Here is a 24800-nt window from a genome sequence, read left to right on the forward strand (position 1 = left end):
CTCCAAGGAAGGAGAGTCCACCACCTCTTCTGGGAGTCTGTTTCCACTTCTAAACAGCTCTTACTGTCACAAAGTTCTTTGAACTCTCAAGTGGGGCAATTCCACTTCCTCCTAAATCATTTTGCATTTTTTTTAAAATCCCTGCTCTGCACAGTCCCAGTTGCCTTAGATAAGCACTCTAGTAATCTAAACCCCTCATTTTCAGCTCCTGTGCTTAAAACAATCTTCAGACTACATATGGCGTAACACCTTAAGTTTATCAATATATGTTGATTTGCACTCTTTACTGTACCCACTTAAAACATTTGTATTTAGGCAAGCCTATCCAAATGTTGATGTGTTTTACTATTATAATTATTTTAAAATGTTTTAAATTGCTTACATGTTTTATTTATAATTTTAATATTTATTGTCTTTACGACAATCAAACTATAATTTTTGTTAGATAAATAAATTCAAATTATTAACATATATTTGCTGGCAATTAAAACTGATTATGACCTTGAAATACTGCACTGTGCATCTTAAAAACAAAATTAAGTTTTCTATTGCACATGAGTGTAACCTGCAAACAGATGGTTTCTTCATCGCCTGATGTTATTTTACCAAAAGCCATTAAAAGCAAATAAATGTTTTCACAAACTTTAACATAATTCTGACTATTAGATTAGATTATCAAGCCTGAAGGCTTAGGATGTGCTGCTGTAAACAAAAACAATTATTTGGGAGAAGTGATTAAGTAATTAGGCATGGCTCCCTTTCAACACTTCAGTCATACAGAAATGCAAACAATTTAAAGCCAAATATTAATGAATTATATTTACACTCCCAAGCTGAGAGTTTGCCTAAATATTCTGTAATATTTTGGTATGTTGAAGAAGTAATATTTGCTACAGTTTGTTCAGAACACAATGTATTTATTTAGAATTATGTTTCGCAGCACTGAACATGAGTGCCTGCTGGATCAGGCCGATGGCCCATCTAGTCCAGCATTCTGTTCTCAAAGTGGCCAACCAGATGCCTATGGGAAACCCGCAAACAAGACCTGAGTGTAACAGCATTCTGCCCACTTGTGATTCTTACCACCTGCTACTACTGAGACATACTCCTCCCAAAAGTGGATACAGAACATAGTCATCATGGCTAGTTGCTCTTGATAACCTTATTCTCTGTGCATTTGTCTAATCCTTTTTTTGTGGGAGCAAATTCCATAGTGCTATGTCCTAAATCTTCCAACATTCAGCTTAACTTGAGTGATCAAGGTAATTAATAGGGTGTGTCTTCAGCGTAGGAGGACAGCTGTGCAACAAAGATGCCAGGAATACCAATGTAAGGAGGAAGTACAATAAGCCCGCAACTTCCGTGCATTTAACTTGTGCACATTAAGCTTTATGCATGTAACAAAAAATAAAAAGGGGGCGGGGTTCCAAGAAAAATGACTTTGTCAATTCCAGCCACCATTGAACCCAATGTGTTTTGACTATGCACGGTTTTGGCTTTAGGCGTGGCAAGCCCCACGTAAGTTGCAAGCTTACTGTACCTCCTCAGCTTAGTGGCTGCCTCAGAAAAAACTCCACTCCTTAGCTATCAGGCTTATGCTGATAGGAGGATAGTGATTATGGTGCTTATATGTTACAAGGAAATGATGCATTTTGAATGACAGCTAATAAATGTAGTTATAAAACAAATATGTGTCTGTAGCTCAGCAGCCACTTAAATAAAAGCCCAACGCTAATGTGCAGGGACGACTGTGGCTTTTGAGTGGTCAGCTACGTGTACTCTGCACATTCTCAAAGGCACCTTCCCCTTTAAAATAGCTCCATGCGATCCCGAGCGTCCAAAGGACCTTCAAAGCCTCACTTTCTGATCGCTCCTGCTTTTCTTAAGAGCTTGACGTTTCACCGCCGGATACCAAAGTCCATTTAAAAGATTAAAAAGGATCACAATAGGGGAAGGCAAGGACCTTGAAGGGAGGACAGTAGACGGAGGCGTCCTGTATTGCTGCTTTAATTATTTCCCAAATTTGGCATCCCTACATAAAAAAGAAGCCTATTCAAACGTTCTGCAAAACCAAGCGTCCTCTTCCCTTCTCCTTTTTCTGTGCAACTTTACCTCCCAAGCAGAGGAAATGCAAGCGGCTACTACCTCAATCCGGATGCCTAAGCACCACTTTTGACGCACCAACCCGCCGCCCGCCCGGGTCCGAAGAATCACCCGAACCTTTTGACTTGACCTCCGAAGCGCGGAGGAGGAGGAGGAGGAGAGAAGAAAAACAGCCTAGCAACTGCGCAAGCGCACTTGACTCCTTCCCGGAGATTGGTAGCAAGAAGAGACTTGAGGGAAGGCGGAGAGAGAGAAAGAGGCAGAGCGCGAGGGCAGCGCATGCGCACGGAGACCTGAAGAAGAAAGAGAACAGTCCTCGGCCCCCCCCCCCACTTTCTCGGGGAAAGACAAAAAAAAGTCTGCGCGAAAGTCCCGCCGCGCTTCGCGGGGCTCGCATTAAGCTGGCGGGGGCGCCCATGAGGTGAGCGGTGTGTGTGTGTGTGTGTTGTTGCTGCTTCCTGGTGTGGGGGCGTGCCTGCGCCGGGTTTCGGCCTCAGAAGAGGGTCGGGCGCCCAATTATTATTTTTTGTCCCTCAGATGTGTGTGGGGGGGGGGCGCGCCTGTGGGCCTCCATTCCTCTCAGGTATTCTGTGACAACGAGAGACACGGTTTGGGGTTCCGGTGTGGACGAGTCATCTCTTCAAGCAATGCTCTGGCTGCTCGCCACCCCACAGATTTCCCCCTCTCCCCGTTTGGGGGCAGGAGCGAGGGGGGCTAAAGCGGCGGGTAGGAAAGACCCGCCTGCTCTATCGTCTTATAAAGGGAAGGATCGGCACCCCGGGGTGTCCTGCCCTCCCGGGCTGGGCGAGCGAGTGGGTTCCTCTCTCCTCCTGCAACCCTCTTCCTTGCTTGGCATCTTCACGTTTTGTTGCCTCTCCAAAGAGTTTCAGGCTCCACTTTCCGTCTGGCGCCTGGAGAGATTGGAAATCTCAACATCAGACACCCCCCCCCTTCCCCGGTCTTGGCTGGAATAATCCCGTGCGATTATAATAAATCTCCAGAAGTTTTGTCCGCCCCGGTGTGCTTTTTATGGTTTGTGGAGCCGCCGTAGTAAACAATCCGGCGCAGGAGGTTGAATCTGGCTCAAGGTTGAAATGCCAATATAATGCAAGAGAATTCGCATGTGACGGCTTGTGTGTGTTTTTCTTTCCCCGCTCCTATATGTGAAGGGAGATCATCATGTGAGAAGTCAAGCTGATATGACGACACCATAGCGAGCGAGGGTGGGTTTGTTGCACCAAAATCTCTGCTTTTCCGTGTGCAGGGACCTTCTCAGAGCACAAGCAAGTGAAGCCCCAGGGTGTCTCCCTAGCTTGTCTCTGCACTTGTCTCTGCACAGGAGTTAGGAACGTTTTCTTCCCAGTTAAAAAATGACTTGACTTCTTGCAACTAAGTCTACACAAGCTGCAGCATTTTTACCCTATGTTTTAGTTGACATGAGATCAGCAACAAGACAGAAATATTTAGAATGTTAATGATCTTTATGTGCTGTATACTTGACAGTTTTGTCATAGGTTGCTTTAGGATTAGCTTTCTTATCAAGAATTTCAAAGTGCTTACCAAGTACTTCGCTTGCAAGTCATGGTTTGTCACATGATTTTTGAGTGATCAAATTGACAGTGTTTGTCCACAGCTTGTTTTTCATTACTCTTCACGTCTCAATGAACCATCTTAAAAGACTTTTTTGGGTTAGATACTGACTAATTATGTTATTAGGTTTTAAATTATAATTTCCATTTCCTGAAATTATATTGGTTTTTAAGTTCTATATAAAAAGTGTTAAGATTTTAAAGTAAGCTGGCTTGCCCCAAAATGATACTGTGATATAATTCCATGTCCAAAGGAAATCCTTTCAGTAAAATGGGAAGGAAATTCTATATTTGATCAAGGCAGAGAGAGGGGAGAATCTTGTGACATCAGCAGTGACTCTTCACTGACCAGCTTTGGAGTCACATCCTAGTCACAGTGTCTACCAGGCTAAGGCTATTTTTGTCCCCAAGAATGATTAAAGTAAGTTGTAAATTCTTTGTAACTTAAAGCAATTTGACTATAGCATTTAACATTTATGCTGTTTTATATTTGTCAGTGTTGATGCTAAATAAATATTTGAAAAGTTTTTCCAATAACCAAAAGTAGTTGAACTGAAATATGTGATGGAGTGTACTTAGCGTGCCTTAAATGTTATATTCAAGCCACTTCATAGGTTTACTTGGAAATTATTTTTATTGGAATATCTATAAATATTGTAAATGAGGGTGACTGATTAGCCTACTAGCTTTATATTATTTAGATTTTAAGGGAGGAAATTAGTTTTAACTTAAGAGCTTTGAGCATAAATATATGCTTCCTACAAAGTACCTGAAATAACTTGATTAACTTCGATTTTATTATATTTCATTATATCCATTCCAGTTGCCCAATTTGACTTGTACTCTTCTTATTCGTTATTCTGATTGCATCTAGGCTAGACTACTGTAATGTGCTGCATGGGGTCTGCTTTTGAAGAATGTTCAGCTGATCAGTTTGTAGCTGCTCCATTACTTCTGAAAGGTCATGCAGTCTGAGCATATAACACTGATTCTGCACCACCTTCACTGGCTGCAAGTGGGCTTCCAGGTCCAATTTAAAATACTTGTTGTTACCTGTAAGGTACTAGATGGCTTGGAACCAAGTTATCTTAAGGATGGTCTGCACATGTATAAGCCCACTCAGCCCTTGAGGTTGACCTGCTACTAAGGTCCCGTCACAAGAGGGAGGGGGCACAAAAGTTAGGGGTTCAGTCGTGGTTCTGTTGTGGAACTTCCTCCCATGGGAAGTACATTTGGCTGCCTCCTAGGCTGGTTTTAAACAAGATCTGTAGTCCTGGTGTTAACATCTGTTTTTATGGCAGTCTGTTTTTAATGTACTTTTAACCATTGGTGTTATTTTACAACTGACTTTGTAATGAATTGTTCTTATTTTATTTTATTTGAATTATTACCCATTTTATGATGACTTTAGGCTGTAAAGTGCTTTGAAAGGCAGCGTAAAATATCTAAATAAAAAAATGTTACTAATTTATTTTTCGAAGCTATGCATTTCTAAAATGGAATTTTTAAAGAAAATCCCACATCACGGGAGTTGTACAATTCACAGTCAAAGGATTGTGTAAGTCTGAAATGCTTTGGATCAGGGATGCCAACTCCAGGGGCCTGAGCTCTTTTGGCCCTCCCCCAATGTTTGGGGGTTGAGGAAGCCAAGTGTGTCTTCCCTGGCCAGCTCATTCTCTTCCTGTTGTGGAAGCCTGCTGAGTGCTCCTCCCGAAACATCATGTGACATCGTCGTAGCACACATGACACCCCCCCAGTCTTTGGCACAAGCTGGCACCTTTGCTTGGGATTGTGACTTTATGCAAGTTTTGTAATGGGGCTAGTCAGATACACCATGGTTAGGGAAGAGTGCTCAGTTCACCTATAATGCCAAGCCATAGTTAAAACAAGTTTATAAGCAAAAAAACCCTATGGCTTCAGATAATAGTTTGCTAGCAGTAAAAGCAAACCAAAACATAGTTAAGCTGCTGGACTCGCACAACTCTAAGCCACAGTTTAATAAATCATTGTTTTAATCAGGCCTTGATTTCTTCTTTTTCAGCAGCCTAATTTGATAGAAGCATACAACCACCTTTTTACTGTTGCTATTTTAAAGAATTGGTAGTCAGAAATTTATTAAAATCTACTACAAATTGTTCAAGATCTACCAGTAGCCCTTGCTTAATTCAATGTATTCTACATAGGCGCAAGAGGAGAAAACTTTTACCAGATTCAGCCTTAGAATGGACAGTTACTTCAAAGCAGCAGTCTCAGACTTGGACAAGCTACTTGATGAATTTGAGCAGAATACTGGTTAGTTTTTACTTCATGCTTCTATTTTGTGTGAGAGAACAACATGCTTAAAGTGGATTGTAATGAAGGACACCACCGGTGTATATGGTGCTTTACAGGGCCTCATTCACCATATTACTGTGTTCTTGCTCCCAAGGAGGTTGCAATCTAAAACAGACAATGGGGAGGTGTGGGGAGACAAAGGACAGGAAGAATGGGGGGGGGGAAGCCTTTTATTAATATTTGTTTTTGATGCCATAGGAATGAGTGAGCTTGTGTGTGTGTGTGTGTGTGAGAGAGAGAGAGAGAGAGAGAGAGAGAGAGAGAGAGAGGTGTAATGAATTTCTAACAATTTTTATTTTAATTTCAGATGAACTTGAAAACAACAAAATTGTAAATCCACATGATTCCAAATCTCACTTTCTTTCTTCAGAATTAGATCACCAGCAGCCAAAATTCCTGGGCCCAAATGTGCAAGAAAATATTAGTAGTTGTACCACATCAACTGAGCTCTCATTGTCTAGTCAGACTACAAATGTAGCAAACTTTGAACTGAACACTGAACAGAATGAGAAAAATGTCACTGGGTTAGATCTTCTGTCTATGGTGGATGGTGGTTCTTCGGATAAAAATCAATCTTCTTGCCTTGGGCGATGTAGCATACCCGTCTGTGATCTTATCAGTGACACAGGTAATTTGAGCCATGTAAAAAGTAATTCGGAGTGTATTCAAAAGTTGCAGCCAGGTGACTTTCAGACCAATACAAGCTCTCTTACTGGTTTTGATTTATCATTGATAACAGCCACTGCTTGTAACTTGTCTGTTGATTATAGTGCGGATTCTGGCACACATCAACTGACTGATGAAGATACAACACTGTATAATAAGGAAGATGGCACAACCGAAAAACAGAGCCAAGTGATGCTAAAGACAGACAGCCTTTCTGAAGCAAATGTAGTGGAATCTGGTGGGGCTCAAGAAAAGACGGGAACTTTGGATAACAATGAAGTAATTGATCAGGTAGAACAAACTACAGGCCTTGAGAGAGTATCAGCTTTAATAGCCCAACTAACGCCAACTGTAGAAAGTTCCAAAGATGAGCTGCCTTGTGAGTTGTTAGTAGATGAGAATAGTGCAGAAAGTGAAACGATACATGGAGAAAGTGGCAAGCAAACTATTTCAAAAGAAGATAAGATTGAATCTGAAACCTCTAACCTGCCAAAGACACATGGGTTGAATAACACCAGCTTAATATTGCCTAAAGAAGAGACTTTATGTGCCTCCCCACTTCAAATTGATAATATGTTAGTATTGGATAAAACACCCACCCCTGTGGAAAATATCTCTAGTGCAGAAGAGGAAACCAGTGCAACTGCAAACATAGTTTCAACATCGGAGGTCTCTGAAGATGTACAGACTTCATTGTCCTGTCTTCCACTTGCTGTTTCTATATGTGGGTCACTAGTTTCAGCTGATGACACAAATGGAAAAACTGCTCAGAGTGAAGCAGCAGATGTCATTAGTGATGTAACTGTGCACACAGAAAAATATAACAATGGCCTTTCTAAAGAAGAATTGTTTCACAGAATAGAAGCTTCTGAACAAGATGGAAATCTAAACAAACCCATCCAGTGCTGCCTAGAGAAGCCTGCCTTTACAGATAGCGAGAATGTGGGTTTTGACAACATTACTAGTAAATGTGATCTTTTCCAATACCAAGACTCTGCTGCTACTTCTAGTTCTTCTTTGGTTACTGAAACATGCAGCAGTGTTTTGCCTGCTGACATTGGTGATAGAGCTTCAATTGATCTAGCTATAGAAGAAGACATTATTGGAAGTGATATGCTCATTAGTGATGCTGAACTTGATGCCTTCTTAACTGAGCATTGTTCTGAAGTGAGCCATTCAAAGCCTCTGGAAGAAGACACTGATGATGGACTATCAGAATCTGATGTGATTTATGATAACTTAATAGATGCTAAAAAACTGAATGTCAGAAGTGATAGTTTACAAGTAGAAACGGAATTTAAGAAGAGGGAAGCTTCTGTCAATAACAATTGTATAGTTTCCAATTCTGAACCTAGATTGGGGATTCTGCTGGGAAAAGGAACACAGCCGGTTCAACAAGAGACTTCAGATCACATAAGTGAAACTGCAAGTGAAATTTCAGACCTCGCAAGCAGCCAACAGATGGTGCACAGTGGAGGTGCAAGGCCAAAACAGTTGCAAAACTTTTCACCAAAATCCAAACTCTCTTCTGAGCTTAGTAGTCCAAATAAACTTGAGAGTGAGCCCCAAGTGATAAATTCCACAATCTCAAATACCTCTCTCTCAGATACTAAAACCTGTTCTGAGTCAAACTTCAGATTTAATAATGCTGACACACAAAGCTGCTTGGAAAACAAAGGTAGTGTCTCACCTGTTATCTCGGAACCTGCTCAAGTAGTAGAACAAGCTGTAGTCCCAGGGGACAAGCAGCCATCCTGGGTTCCTGATTCAGAAGCACCAAACTGCATGAATTGTCAAGCCAAGTTCACATTTACAAAAAGAAGACACCATTGCCGTGCTTGTGGGAAAGTAAGTAATCTAAACCCATTTTTAAATATCTATCCTAGTCCATATGTCTGCTCATCATAGAAGTTAGAAATAAGTATTTATCCTTCTAGGTTAGCATTTGCTTTTATTAACACCATTCCCATCCTTCCCCTCCCCCAAAACTGGCTTAGTTGGGATGGAAACAGGCACTATTAAGTGTTATCAGCCTAAAGTTTTACTAATTGAAAATGCAGTCAAACAGGCTTCAGATCCTGGTAACTGAACAAATAACATATAGAAGGAAAGAAAGACACAATCTGTATTCTAGATAATCATTAAGGTTTGCACACAATCTTTAGTTTGCAAGTAAAAGTGGAAAATGTTGATCAAAAGCAGCATATAAATGTCCCAGTACTTGCTACCCAGTGCAGTCTTGAAAATCCAGCCTGTGCTGGGGAGAGAGAAAACTATGTTATCTTAGCACAGCTTGCCCTGCCATATATTAAAAGCTAAATGCGGGGGGAGACCATAGACTGGTAAAAACATAAGAAGATCCCTGCTGGATCTGGCCAAATGCCCCATCTGGTCCAACACACTGTTATAATAGTGGCCAACCAGTGGTCTGGTATCCAATATTCTGTAGGATTTCAAGACTTTTGTCTCTTATGTAATCTTTGACCACCACCTCCAGTACTCCCTTCAATATCCTTCCTATAAAGTTTGCATCCATAGATGAGTGTCTCAATGGTTGTTTTCATTCCACCAGGTTTCTGTTATACCCACTATATCTGTCCTCTCAAACCAAGCACTCCAGCTGACCCATCTTGGCCTTAAGGCCTTGAGCATTCCTAGAAAAACACAGCTTCTTTCCCAACATTATCTGTGGCACTTGCATTTTAGTCTGTGTTGCTTTGTGCTCTCTGAATTGCTGTTATGTGCCCCTACACTCTTGATGCCTAGTTCTATACTCCTCTATTTAAATGATCGTAAACCTTTTCACCTTCATCCTGGGGGAAGGTTTGTTCCAAACCTGACCCTCCTTGGCTCCTGTCAGTTTCACCCCACAATCAGTTTGAAAATTGTTCTTGATTTTAACAGCTTGGTTGCATCCTGGTTAAGTGGAGCCCATCCAAGTTTGATTTGTCCCAAAGGTTCCCTACTGTTTAATAAATCTAAATACCTTCTCCTGACAATACTGTCTCATTCATGCATTGAGATTACACAACTGTGCCTGTCTAGCTGCCCCTGTGTGTAGCACAGGTATTATTTCAGATAAAACTACTTTGAAGGTCCTGGCTTTCAGTATTCTACCTAGCAACATCGATTTTGCTTCCAGGACCTTCCAACTACATTTCCCCATGTCACTGGTGCTAGCATGCAGCACTACTGCTAACCCCTCCCTAGCACTATATAGCAGGCTGACTAGATGACAAATTGCATCTACACACCCGTTGCTTCAGGCAGGCAATTCTCCCCATTGTCTGCATTGCATTACCCAGATCCAAAATCCTTCTCACCCCAGCCCTTCAGGATGAGTGTCCTCAGCACAAGAATATACCTTTTTTTAAAGTAATCCCCATTCCTTCTTGCCCTTGCTTTTGAAAGTTGGGTGAAAATAGAGCTGAGCTCTCAAAATGAAGTGTGACCAAGCCCACTGACAGAGTTAAGAAATTCTATCTTCTGACTACAAATGTATGAAATACGTTGTAGTATTTGATAATGATTAGGCACTATGAACTTGCTCAAGGCAATTCATTATCTTTGAAAATATATTTGGAAGTTGATCTAGGCAGGTTTTGGCTCAAGATAAGCTCTGTACAATCTGATCTCTTTTCCTAGACCAGAACATAAAAGAGATTTTTTTTCCAAAATGTGTCTTCCATTCCTTCCCCTCCCCATGGGCTGAGACTGGCAAATTTGAAGCTATTCCACTTTATCCTTTACAGCAGCACCTCTGTAGTCAGATGCAAATAATAGATGGCTCACTATATGGGTTGAGTAGGGATTTGATTCTAGGTAACTTGTTCATAGTATAGCATTCATCTTGGTGCACTACAGTGATTCAGAATTGTTCAGAGATCAGAATAAGGCAATTCATGCTTGAGTTTTTGTTTGTTCCTCCTATTTTTTCACACACACACCCCGAAATCAAATTTATTAGTAATTGTGTGAGTTGGGCATAAATAGATTCTACACAAATGTAAGGTTTGTTGTTGTGGTGGTTTTTTAAAAAAACCTCCACTAGATGTCAGTGTTGTGCTATAGAGTTAATTTATTGTGCTCTATGTAGGGGACACAGGTTAAACCACAGAGCCTAGGGCTTGCTGATCAGAAGCTCGGTGGTTCGAATCCCCACGACAGGGTGAGCTCCTGTGAGCGGTCCCAGCTCCTGAAACCTAGCAGTTCGAAAGCACGTCAAAGTGCAATTAGATAAATAGGTACCGCTCTGGCGGGAAGGTAAACGGCGTTTTCGTGCGCTGCTCTGGTTTCACCAGAAGCAGCTTAGTCATGCTGGCCACATGACCCAGAAGCTATACGTTGGTTCCCGTGGCCAGTAAAGCGAGATGAGCGGCGCAACCCCAGAGTCGTCCGCAACTGGACCTAATGGTCAGGGGTCCCTTTAACTTTATGTTGCAAAAACTGCACTTTAGAAAGACAGGTACTAAAACTGCAAAATAAGATTGTTCATATAGTATTAATTCCCCCACCTGTTTGTGTCTTGTCTAATTAGTAATATATTATTTTAACTATTTTTTAGATTCATCTTATTAATATAGCTGCTGTTCTAATCTAGGTTTTTTGTACAGCCTGTTGTAATCGGAAATGCAAACTTCAGTATCTGGATAAAGAAGCAAGAGTCTGCATAAGCTGCTATGAGTCCATTAACAAAGGTAAAAATGATTTAATAAAATTAGGAGGAAGAGAAAAGGTAACTGGAATAACTCCTGAGTATTGAAACAGTCTTCCCAATATGAACAATATTTCTATTATAAATTGTGCTCAGAAACATTTGTAATATATCTGAACACTGCATAGGATAAAGTTAACAGGAGTTGCATTCATATGTTATATTTAGAAACTTGTAAAAGAAATAATTTTTAAGAGTGATTAATATATTGGTCATACTGCCTCTTAGAACATAAGAATAATTATGCTTGATGAGGCAATTATCTATCTGGTTTGGCATTCTGACAATGGCCAACCAGGTGTCCTATGGAATTTCCCAAGAAGGAAATTATGTTGCTTTTTCCTGGCTGCTGATAGTTGGAGAGAGAATGAGTCCGTATACATTTTCTTTGCTTCCCTATTCCCCCCCCACCTCATAGATTGCTATGAAAATTATCCTACACCTACCTGATACTGATACCCTTGACTTTGCCTTCTATAGCAGTTTTGCACTGTATTGCCTAGTCTGCATAGGTCTCATTCTTGTGCTCTGTAGGCCTTATTGGAATGATCTATGCAATTTAACATGTTGGGCTGTACACATAGAGACCTCCCTATGCAAATATTTGAGTATAATACACCAACATCAAGAAGGGTAGTATGATACAGATAAATTCCTATGCATAGTGAGGAAATAACCTGTATAGAACTACTGACTGTGTTTTTCAAATCCAGTAAATGTTGCAGTCCTAGTTAAAATGAAAGTGGGTGTGATCCTAAACTCACCTTGGGGTACCTCTCAGGACCCCTCAAGCCTGTGTGTGAGAAAAAGGGAGAAAGGAGAAATATCCTACATTTGTGACATTTAAACTTTTTAAATTTTGTTTTGTTAGCACAGGCACTAGAAAGGATGATGAGCCCAACGGGTCTTGTGCCCAATTCTGGTACCTCTGAATATTCAACTGTTTCACCTCTGCAGGAAGCACAGACAACCGGTACACCTAATTTTCCTTCTGTTTCATTACCCATATCTGTATTTAAACAGCCAAATGGTGATGGTAACCTGAAGGACTAAATTTACTATCGGGGCCTCTCTGGACAATTATAGGATAGCACAACAAATTTGCAGCTGATGTTCACTTGTGTGGGATATGCATACTCTGTTTGGGTTTTGTTTTCTCAGCACTCAACACTCAAACCATGATATGTTTGGGGATGAGGGACAGGGAGTAGGAAATGAAATTCCTTTCTAGCAGTGCTGCTGTAATTTGAAGTGATTTCAGCAAAGTGGTGACCGATAAAGAGTGACCCATGCTATGTTTTAACCTGAACTTGCAGAGGAGAGAATTTTTATTTTGAGGCAAAAATGTCAATAAGCCCCTTGTTGGATTATCTCACATCTTTAACACAATGTCTCCACACTTTGCCTTGAGACATAACCTGGAAAAGGTGAAGAGAGCTCCTCAAGGCTAGTCTTGAGACAAGTCTTCCATGCAAGCCTCTTTATTTGCACACCTGTGTACATCTTTTTCTAGATAGTTTTGTGCATCAATAGTTAAATTTACTAACTGCAGAAACCTCATGTCTTGGTATATTTGTGTTGAGATATACAACTGTTCATCTGATCTTTTCTTCTTCTTCTTCATAATCGTAATCATAATCACCAGAATAAAATGAAAACCTAGAAGGCACAAAGATCTCACTCAACCCACCTCACTAAAAAAATAAGCAAGGAAGATGCCACATATATACCTAATACCCTCCAAATTAAGTGTCAAATGCCTGGGTAAAAATAAACCTTCCTTCTTGACAGCTAAAGTAGATAAAGATGGTGCCAGGCATGCCTGTCTGAGGAGATGATTCCACAAGCGGGAAACCATTACTTAAACAGCCAGTACTTGTGTTCCTCCACTCCATGCCTCCCTTGGAGTAGACATACGGAGAAGGACTTCAGATGACAATTGCAGAGTCTGGCTTGCTTCGTGTGGGGAGAGAAAGTCCTTGAGATACTGGGTGAAAACCAGCATCTTGAATTGAGCCCGTAAACGAATTGGTAGCCAATGCAGTCATGGTAGCGTTGGTTTTATATGTTCAGACTGCCTCATGGAAGGCACTTTGTGCTACTGAGGCCACTTGAGCCTTGCCTCAAGTGACAGTAATTGATCCAGAAATACCCACAAACTACACACTTTCTTCAGAGTGTAACCCTACCCAGAACAGGCCAGTTCCCATCCAACTGTTCTAGGAAACTGCCCACTAACAGTGCCTCAGTCTTACCTGGATAAAGCTTCAGTTTATTGACTTTCATTAAGTCTCCATTCCATTATTGAGGGAAGACGCTGATTGCTATGTATTGTAGTAATGATTCTAAGTAGACTGCTATTGTGGGCAGGGCAGGGCTTTTTTGGAAGTGTTAGGTGGTTTTGTTTTATTAAAAATAAGTAAGGGATCCTCATTTATTTCTCCTTCTCCTTGTAGGGTTGTGCCCTAAAGAACAGAAAAGAGTTTGGTTTGCAGACGGTATTTTGCCTAATGGGGAAGTTGCTGACACAACAAAATTGTCATCTGGAGTCAGAAGATCCCCACAGGAACCATATCCCGTAAGCCACAATTGTATCATAAATTGCTACTTCTTAAAAATAAGAAGTGGACATTTTCCATCTTGGTTTCTGCATGTTAGAATACCCTTCCCTCTGCCATATATGAAGCATCATCCGTCAATTGCTTCAAATGTCTGTAAGAAAAATGCACCCTGTTATTACTGAATTCCTGTTTTATTATACTGTTTTACTGATTTTCATGATGATTCTCTGTTTTATAACATTTTTATTGTGTTTAAAAATAGGTGATATATTGTTTTATTGCTAGATGGCTGTGTAACAATGCTCTTTTCATTTTTTTCTGTTTGAAATGCTTGTACAGATTTCACCCTGTTGAATTAAGTGAATGTTCAATCTAATTGAATAATTTTTTTCATAGGTTGAAAGTTCAACAAATGACACTGTTTGTGCAACTGATATCAAACCAAAGGATGAAATGCATATTGCTGGACAAACTGAGAACTTCAGTTCTCCTCCTTCTTTTGTTCCAGAAGAAGATATTTTGTCCCCCGTAGGACAACCTGAGTTGTCATGTAATTCTGACTGTCTGATTCCTGCTATTGCTGAATTCCCCACTATTGTTGAACCAGTAAAGCATCCTGTTTCTGCCACAACAAATGAAGCTAGTGATGTAACTGTTAGTCCATTAGATTACAGGATGCTTTGTGGTGTTGAAAACTGTGTTAGCAAGGAGATCAGCCTTATTCCTGAGGATAATGGGTTGCCTCCTCTTCTGCTTGCAAGAGGAGAAAAAGGAGAAGGTGAGTTTCCTCTTCCCAAGTAGTTTTCCTGGGAAACGTGTGTTTTCTAAAAATGGGAATGTTTCTCAGTGTAATGTGCTACGTTGCATTGATTTTGCAATTTAGAAGTGTATAATGATATTGAGAATCATAAGATATTAATAAAATCAATTAAAAGGTAAATGTATAACATTGAAATTAAAATATAAAGAAATACTATTGTCCTTATTGGCACATAATGATCTGGCTTAGTGAGAATGCGGAAAAGGTGGGGCTTTCTGGAGAGGAGATTGTAGCTGCTTTGCTCCTCCTCTGTTCTGCTGTTGTGCTGAGCTAAATCATGGTTTAGCTTAGCATGTCATCAGAACTGGGGCTTGTTGCTTAGCTCTCCAGACAAATCATGAACTATAAATCATGGGACAAACTTTAGTCTACAGCTCATTTTACTGGAGAAAGCTAAGCCACAAGCCCAGACTAAGACAAACCATGGCTTCTCAAAACGCAGCTGCAGGATGAATGGGGAGAAATAGAGAGTCTGCAATTTCTTCTCTGGGAGCTTGCATGGCTGCTTGTTTACAATAAGCCATGGTCTGTCTTGGCATTATGTGCTGACTGTGCCATCAAATCCAGATATGCTCACATCTACTGCTGGACCATTTTTCTGATTAAAGTGTTGTATTTTGCAATGAGAAATTGCTTTCCTCCTGCTCACTGTAAGAAAATACCTTCTGTTGAACTAATAATGTTTTAAATTTTCTTTAGAATCCTTAATAGAAGAACATCCTTCTCATAAGCAAGTCACTTTACTACTTGAAGAACCTAATCCACTAACATTCATCCTGAATGCAAATCTTCTTGTGAATGTCAAGATACTGCCTTGTAAGTGGTACACAAGGAAAATGGCATGTAAATGTGTTTGTTTGCTGCTGTGAAATATGAACCAACCTGTAGGCTTAAATCTTTAGTTTTACTTGAGGCTTTTTTCCCTTTACTCTTGCCTTCTACCTTTTAAAGTTATTTTGGAGATAGGTATCACAAACCTCATTCTTTTTCCCCCTTTTTTTGTTTTGTTTTGATTGGGGCATGACCCCTGGACATATTTTATTGTCCTTAAATGAATAACACTTGCCCAGGGGGCATGTCATGTATAATTTTGAAGTGTTCTAGGCATTTTTTGTAGGAATACATTGAATTGGTAGTGATACATTGAATTGAACAAATATTGGTTAAAGTTGGATTATACTACCTTTCAAATTCTTCATTAGGCTGAAGTAAGATTCTTAGGTGTATAGAAAGTCAGATGATGTCAGCTGTAAATATTTTTACTTACAATAATGAATTACAGTGTTCACTATAATGCCTTAATGCTTAATTATCACATCAATAAAAGGCATCACCTTTCTATTTTGAGTCTTTGTGGCTAATATAGCAACCATCTCTAAACTAGTGCTTTTAAATTTTAAAAAATCTTATAAAAGTCAAATAAATAGTTCAATACAGATGGTGCTATACAACTGTCATACTCAGAAAAGAGCCATTGAAATAAATGGAAATACTTCAGTGAGTTTATACTTCCCTAACATTGAATATAGCCTAGACTTCCTAATGTTAATGTCTTAGTTACTATGCAGAATATATATATATATATATATATATATATATATATATATATATATATAAAATATCCTGCATTTAACAATAAAATATTCTACTGCTTAATTTTATTTTATTTTCTCAATAAGATTCTTCAGAAAGGTGCTGGTACTTCTCAACTAATGGACTGCATGGTTTGGGGCAGGCAGAAATTATTATACTGTTACCTTGTTTGCCAAATGAAGATGATGTTCCTGAAGAAATATTCAAATTATTTATTAATATATATAAGGATGCCATGAAAGGTATGAAACTTTGCTATAATTTGAAAGCAGAACATATCAGACTTCATGAAATACTTCCTTTTCAGTACAGTCATACCTTGGTTCTCAAATTTAATCCATTTCAGGAGTCCTTTCAACTCCCGAAAAGGTTCGAAAACCAAGGCATGGCTTTTGATTGGCTGCAGGAGCTTCCTGCAGCCAATCGGAAGCTGCGTCAGACGTTTGGCTTCCAAAAAACATTCACAAACCAGAACACTCACTTCCGGGTTTGCAACGTTTGGATGCCAATTTGTTCGACGACTAAGGCGTTTGACTACCAAGGTACCACTGTATTCATCTTAATGGTGTTATATTGTTCAAATAATAAGAACTGACCCAATGTTCTTTGCTGGGCTGCTCAAAAAAATGACAGGCATTTCAGGGAAATTTTCCACCCTTAGTTGCTGATCTCATTTTGGGGAGTCTCTTTCCCCCCTTTCTATTTCCATTAATAATCCATTTCTGTTGCAGCCCCTGCCAGCTGTTCAGGATGGTCCCCTAATTCTCATGAGTGACTTGTTTGGATGTGTTATGTCATGGTGCTATAGGTGGGGGGGGGGCAGTAGTGTCAGGAATCCAAGCACAATCATGCTTATCTGGATTCAGCATATGGTCCTTATAATAACAAATTGATATTATTATTACCCACCCTTCACCATAATATTAATTCAATATTAAAAACAGTTTAAAACAAATTACAGTCAAAATAATACAGGATGAGTCCTGAAAATATGTATATCGGGTATCAAAGGCTAGGGTAAAGACATGTGACTCCAGCACACGACAGAAACTATATAATGAAAATGCCAGGCACATCTCTGGGAATGGAATTCCTCAACTGAGGAACAGCCATGGAGAGTGCCCCTTCCCAGGCCACCACCACCACCCCAGATTTCTGAGGCTGATGGAACTACAAAGAGTGCCCCTTCTGCTGATTTTAACACCTGTATGAAAGGAGATGATCTTTCAGATATTGGGGGCCAGAGTCTTTATCTTATTTTGCCCTAGAAGCTATGATTATGTCCATGGTTGTATGCATCAGGAGTGTGCTTTTATGATGATTTTGACTATATGTATTCTTTAACTAGGAAAATTCATAGGAAATTTGGAAAATATTACTTTCACTGAAGGCTTTCTTGGAAGCAAGGAGAATGGTGGATTCCTATTTGTTACACCAACTTTTCAGAAACTGGATGATCTCATACTACCCAAAAATCCTTTTTTATGTGGTATTCTTATTCAGAAGCAAGAGGTGCCATGGGCAAAGGTGTTTCCAATTCGCTTAATGTTGAGATTAGGAGCAGAATATGGAGGTGAGTTTCATTCACATATTAATTCATATACTTAGATCAACGAACGGTGGCCGCCCTAAAGGTGGCCTTACAATTGGTATCTCCCTCAAACTTCGGGCTAAACTTTCACTAGTACATGCATTTCCGCCTTATGCTATTACCGGACTGATCTCTGGTGGAAACTTCTCTTTATTGGTTACAAATGTCTATTTCCCTCCGGGAGGGTTAGCAGCTGATCTTACTTCTAGATGGGAATCCCTAGAGGATTTTTTACTTTCTTGTTATCTTAAATATCCCAATATCCCCTCCATTACTGGAGGTGATTTTAACGCTCGGATAGCATCAAATCGGGAGGCTCTTAAAAAGTCTAAGTGGTGGGTTGACCCCGGCGTTCAAACTTATGATCTAGTATACACCCCCACTAGAATATCAAAGGATGTAAAAGTCAATAAGGCGGGAGTGATGCTTTATCAGATGACTCTACGCCTTAACTTAATTATATTAAATGGCAGGTGTCCTCCAGACATACCAGGAGAGTTCACCCACCTGGGGTTAAAATCAAACAGTGTATTGGTTTCCCGGGATCTATTTTTGAATGTCACCTCTTTTAAAATTGATAATGCCCAATTTAGTGACCATCTTCCCCTGACAACCAAGTTATGTGTTGACTGGCAGTTGCTCGACCGCTCCCACCCAATCCCGGTGAATGTGGAGTCGTCCACTAAAATAAAGGGGACTAGATGGTCCCCTGCCCTCGCTCATAGATATACGGATTTTATCCGAGAAAAGTTTACTGGTGATCAGATGGATGTAGGAATAGTCCCGCGTGACCCTATTACCTGTATGAATTGTTTTTCTTGCCTGATAGAAGTTTTAACTCGCTTTTTTACTTCTACAACCTATGGAGCTAAAAACGATTATTTTAAATTTGGCGCCCCTTGGTTCAACTCTGCTTGCAAACTAGCCAGACTCAATCTACATACAATATATAATAACTATAAACTTTCCGGCGCTCCGGCCTTACCTCCATCTTATTCCCTGGCTAAAAAAGGATACAAACAGGCCCAGAAATCGGCCAAACGGGAGTGGCACTTAAATCGTTGGCAGACTATAATTTCTGCCTCAAAATCTCATAACTCCCGGAAATTTTGGTCCTTAATAAAGGGAAGAAACACGAAATATCCCTTAACGATGATCCTGGCCCCTACGTGGGAGCAGTTCCGGAGAAAATATTTCTCAGTGGCAGAAGCTCCGGCCACTCATTGGAGACCTACTAATCCCCTTCCCGTCTGGCCTAATACCGACCCTGCTGAAATCCTAGAATTGATAGCTGAGCTGAAAACTGGTAAGGCCCCTGGGCCAGATTTGGTCCCTGGTGAGGCTATAAAGCTTCATTCTGCATGGTGGGCAGGGATTTTAGCTAAAACGTTCGACGCAATAAATGCCACGGGCTTAATACCAGGAATGTGGAAGGAGGCCATTATAATTCCTATCTACAAAAAAGGCCCTCCCGGTGACCCAGGGAATTATCGGAATATCAGTCTGCTATCGTCCATTGGGAAAATATATGCCCGTTTTTTGCTGGCAAGGCTGATGAAGTGGTCAGTTGAGGCTGACCTGATTGGACATGAGCAAGCTGGATTTAGATTAAACCGATCCACAACAGACCAGGCAATTATTCTTTATCACTTAGCCCGGAAATACTCGACACCTCGACGGGGCCAACTTTGCGCAGCTTTCATAGATCTGAAAGCTGCGTTTGATAGTATTCCGAGGAAATTACTGTGGGATAAACTTGCCTGTTGGGGAATAGATAGAAGGCTATTGTGGCTTATCTCCCAACTTCATGCCGGGTCCGTGGCCAGGGTGAGATTATCCCCTGCTGGAGACCTGACTAACCCAGTGCCAGTAAATAAGGGTGTACACCAGGGTTGTATTTTAGCGCCTCTTCTTTTTAACTTATTTATCAGTGATATGAGGAACCCATTAGCCGTCTCACAAAAATTTATCCACTCCCCTCGTATAGCAGATTACCGCTGTCCTTTACTTCTCTACGCAGATGATGCGGTACTACTCTCTTACTCCAGAGTGGGTTTAAGGAGGGCACTAAAGATTTTTGTGACATATTGCCATTCTAATCATCTGTCTATCAACCACACCAAGTCCAAAGTACTGATATTTTCAAGGAGTCAAAAACTTTATTCATGGAAACTGGAGGGCACGAAAATCGAACAAGTACATAAATTTAAATATTTAGGAATTTATTTTCAATATAATTTAGGGTGGAAAGCGCACTTTGAATATCTTCAAAACAAGATAAAAGCCCTATCACACTCCCTCCTCCGTTTTTTCTACTCTGAGGGGGCCTTATTCATCCCTGCGGCCTTGAAAGTGTATAGCATCAAAGTGATGGCCACAATGGCCTATGCTGCACCTTTATGGGCTGCCTTTGCAAATCTCTCACCTTTAGAGTCACTTCAAAGCCAATTCTTACGCCGACTTCTAAAATTACCAACATGCGTAAGTAATGCGGCTATCCGCTTAGAAATGAAGATCCCCTCAGTGGAGTTAGTTATATGGAGGAGAGTTTTGCTTTATTGGATATCCCTATGGCATAAACTCCCGAACCACTATCTCATTCAATGCATGTGGCGAGATGACTTCACAAATTTGTGGTCAGGAAAAATCCATGCCAAATTGCTGTCCTATGAGATCTCGCCCACTGAATTGCTCAAACTGGATCTAAATGTGGCAAAAAGGTGTATAAATCAAAGGCTGGATGATGCGGAGCTATACCAAAATTTCGTAGCTGGTGGTGGAGTCTGCTCGCCGTTAAATATCGGCATAACCCCTATCTACCGCGCTCCGTCCTAGTTAACATCGCTTATGGCCGCGTCTCACCGATATGCCTTCATTAGAGCTAGGTTTAATGTCTTTCCAACAAACGTGCTGAGACATAGATTCACTAAGGGCCAAGTCCCTTCAATGTGTGCGTGTGAAATGAAAACATCTGAATCTCTACATCATGTTATGTTTATCTGCCCTTTGTACAGTTCAGCCCGTGCTAGTATACTAAACTCCATAATCCAGCCTATGGCTGACAAATCAGTAGACCTACAGCTTGCCTGGGTTCTTCAAGATGTGGATCCTTATATTACCCTACAGGTTGCTAAATTCCTAACAGCCGTCCTCTCGTACAAGAGACGGAATGGAATGTTAGTTGATTATTGATAGTTATAAGAATTTTCTATAATGACATCAGATATTGATTTTAGTGTAGTGCCTAAAATTTTTAATCTTAATCTTAAACTTTTCTTATGAATGGCTAATATCTGTCCTTGTGAGTTATGAACTGTGTTATACTACTTGTGGCTTGTACGAGTCCGCTGTTTTATTTGATTTGATTTGTTTGATTTGTTTTGTTGTGTTTCATGATGGGTGTAAAGCCGAATAAACATTTTGATTGATACTTAGATCAGTGCTTTAATCTGATCCATTGTGTATTGACATCAAGTCTTTGACCTCAATGTGGTTGCAAATGTCAGTTTCATTTATTCGTCTTCCTATGGATCTTTTTGGTAGCACATTTCAATATTATATGATTAAAGATGTAAAGCCTATTCGGGGGGTGGGGATTAAGAGGAAAATGCAAGGACTATTTTCCAGTGGAAAAACTGGAAATTTGAGGAACCACTGAAGAAAACTGATGAAATATTTTCTGTTTTGGAATGAATGAAGTGCTTTCCACTCACTTAAAATGTGTGGTGTGAAAGTTTCTATGTCGTACAAATCTATAGCATTGGTTAGCTATGACTGCTGTGTAAACCACAGACATATACAACACAATCTAAAATGCATTTCTGCACCTAGAATGTGCTGCCATCTTCATAACAAGAATGTGCTACTTGCCACCTCCCAGTGACTTTCGAATCTAGTCCAGAGATGTTACATGTAAATGCCCTGCATCTGCTATCCTGGTCATTGTATTATGTTCTTTGCTTTCTCTTTGGATATTTCTTCAGCTAATTCAGTACAGGATCTTATTTAGAGGCTTCTGGACCTCCTGTACAGTTCACTAAGAGAAGAATATAAATGATTTATGTGATGTCAATTTCCATTTTAATGGGTTGAGTTTAAAAAGACATGCCAGAAAGATTGAAGGCAATATCTTTCTGAAATTAAAGAAATTCATTGTCAAGACATTGCCTTATAGTGCAAATCTATATGCCCCTATTTATTATTTCTTTTACTAATTCTCTCCCCTCACTATTTTGCACTTCAATTACATTTGGAAGTACATGTGAATGGCTGGGGACAGTTATAGCTGTAAACATCATGTATGAATCATTTATTTTTTAAATAGCATACTTTCCCTGCTCATAAATGCAACATGGGACTTCCACTGATCACCACCACCGCATTGAGGGACTAGTCACATCCACACTCGTCTTCATCTGTTTTGCAAACAATCCCAGGTAGAACACCTCCATGTTGCATTACAAACTAGTTTTGAAAGTATCCTCATTTTCAAAATGGTTTGCTGTATAACATTAGAGGCTGCTGTTTGAGAACAAAAGACAAAACACCCATGAGTATATTGGACTACCTTTGCAGTGTTTTGGATCCCAGCAATTATATATATACATAAATTATAAATACTGGTTCCAATAACCATAATGTGTCAACTTCTAAAGTGATTGGGTTATTTAGAAATTATTCTGTTCTGCATGTTTCTTACTTTCCCCCTTTTCTCTTGCTAGTGTACCCAACTCCTTTGACAAGTATTAGACATAGGAAGTCATTGTTTGGAGAAATAGGACACACAGTCATGAATTTACTTGTTGTGAGTATATGCTTTTGCTTGTATTTCATTCTTGCCCTGTTGCCGATACTAAAATTGCATCGTCAGAAATGAAATCAAGATCTCTGTATTCTTTAATGCTGCCTAAGTATCTGTTGAGAGTTAACTATAGGAAACTAACAGTAAGATAAATTTCAGAATCTAGAATTGGATGATACCTTTATTAGAACAACCAAAATGTCACAAAATAATGTGAAAATTAAAATTCTCCCTAAGTTCATCAGGCTAAATGTTAAGTGAAGCAGTGGGGCATGAGTGGAAGAACTATTGTTATTAAAACTATAAAGTCTTCATTGGCTTAAGATGGAGTATTGGAAGAGGTAGCAGGCTTTTAACAGATTAAGCTCTCCTAGGCTACTAAGCTTTGCAGGTTTCAGGTTACATCTAGGAATGCTTGGATGAAGAAACATACAATGGTAGATTTTTCATTTTTGAAAATAAAATCCAGCAGTTAACTCGGTCTGCCATTAGCCTTAAACAAAACAATCAAGTTCCTTGTTTTAGTGAACAGCAGAAAAGTTAATAAGGACCATTTGTATACTATCTAACCACATTTTGGGTGGTTTGCTAGGTAAACAAACAACAGCAGTGTGAAGCTGAATTGAATAGCTTTATTTGGTGGCCAAAGGAAATGTGTTCTGGGTCCATGTTCCCATGACAAATGTGTATCAGGAACTATTGCAGAGGCAATTATTAAGCACATTTCCTGTCCATCACTTACCCCTTGCGTTTTGTTCCTCCTGTCACTGCTTTCAGTGGAACTGGGGTCTACTGGCTTGAGCTGTAAACAGAATGTGTCATTTTGCCCTATGAAAGTTACATACATATTAATTAAATGTTGGAAGTATAACATAGAAAGGTGTCTGGTGGCTTTATTCACACTTGGTGGGCATGTGAGTATTAATTATTCTGTAACTTTACTAAAAGAGTAATTTTATGCATCTGCGTAGTTATGCTATTTTTAAAAATTCTCATGCTTATTATTTAATCATTTCTATACTGTAGAATAGAATATTGTATACTTGTATACAAAAATACAGAATGGGTTAGCTGACTATAATTAGAAGATAGTATGTTCTCTAACTTTGTTTTCTCAAACTGGTTCAGTTTACCTTGTGGATGACTGGTTATTGTAATAAGTGAGTCAAATAAGATAATAGTTCACATTTAATAAATTTTTTGGTATAGCTTGGTACTAGATTTTGGGTAATTCCTTTTTATTCTACAGTCGGTAGTCATGAGACATGCATACCATTGAAAATTAAATGTATAAATTAATCAACTTTCTATCGCGTTGCAGGATCTTCGGAATTATCAATATACATTGCATACAATAGATAATTTATTTATTCATATGGAAATGGGTAGAAGCTACATTAAAATACCTCTGAGGAGATATAATGAGGTAAGAACAATTTGTCGTAAGGGCTGGTGCAGATATAATCAAAAATTGGCAAAAATTTATATACAGACTACATTAGTACCAGTGTGGCATCATGACTAATGTTGGATTTAGACTACAGAGGCCCAGGTTCAAATCTCCACAGCCATGAAGGTTGCTGAGTGATCTTGTGATAGTAATTAAATCCTAACTATCATGAATTGCTATCGTTAGGGAAAGGGCAGGATAAAATAGATTAAAGCATGCAAATGTTTCATCCTGCGAAGTTATTAACATCTTAATATGTAAGAATTAGTTGTTTGAATAAGAAACGTTTGTAGGCCCTATAATAGGATTTTCTCCATTTACATGTGTTGTACTCTGCGTCCTAAGCAATATTTTTCCAGGTTTTGTGGGGCTAAACTTATGTGCTTTATAGCCAAACTCACAGCAATTTTAGGAAAAGGGGCTTGTGGGTAGGACATTATACAAAGTATTAAAGTGTCAGCTTCGGCCTTCTGAAGCAGCTGTAGTGTGCTAAGGAGGAAGTGCTGAATTTGACAGAGATGCAGAATGGTCAGCGTTATGTGAAGGTCGGTAACGTTTTATCAGAATCTCACTTGCAG

At 39.7% G+C, this 24800-nt stretch overlaps 1 protein-coding gene across 4 annotated transcripts in view; it reads left to right on the forward strand.

Annotated features, from left to right (window-relative positions):
• The first annotated feature begins 1822 nt into the window (after window positions 1-1822).
• Window positions 1823-24800, forward strand: part of ZFYVE16 (zinc finger FYVE-type containing 16) — a 30463-nt gene continuing 7485 nt past the window's right edge. The window contains exons 1-13 of one of the 4 annotated variants that reach the window (XM_083577348.1): window positions 2353-2524; window positions 3273-3326; window positions 5876-5984; window positions 6334-8540; window positions 11293-11389; window positions 12278-12379; window positions 13863-13984; window positions 14364-14745; window positions 15487-15603; window positions 16467-16622; window positions 17729-17953; window positions 22693-22775; window positions 24094-24198. In XM_083577348.1, coding sequence (XP_083433474.1) covers window positions 5915-5984; window positions 6334-8540; window positions 11293-11389; window positions 12278-12379; window positions 13863-13984; window positions 14364-14745; window positions 15487-15603; window positions 16467-16622; window positions 17729-17953; window positions 22693-22775; window positions 24094-24198 — 3666 coding nt within the window. In that variant the 5' untranslated portion in view covers window positions 2353-2524; window positions 3273-3326; window positions 5876-5914. Of the gene's footprint in view, window positions 2525-3272; window positions 3327-5875; window positions 5985-6333; window positions 8541-11292; window positions 11390-12277; window positions 12380-13862; window positions 13985-14363; window positions 14746-15486; window positions 15604-16466; window positions 16623-17728; window positions 17954-22692; window positions 22776-24093; window positions 24199-24800 lie in introns of those variants that run through there. The other 3 variants (XM_083577347.1, XM_083577349.1, XM_083577350.1) reach the window with 3 other exon arrangements.

The sequence above is a fragment of the Podarcis filfolensis genome (genome assembly GCF_964270895.1).
Source record: "Podarcis filfolensis genome assembly, chromosome: 11".
Taxonomy (NCBI): domain Eukaryota; kingdom Metazoa; phylum Chordata; class Lepidosauria; order Squamata; family Lacertidae; genus Podarcis; species Podarcis filfolensis.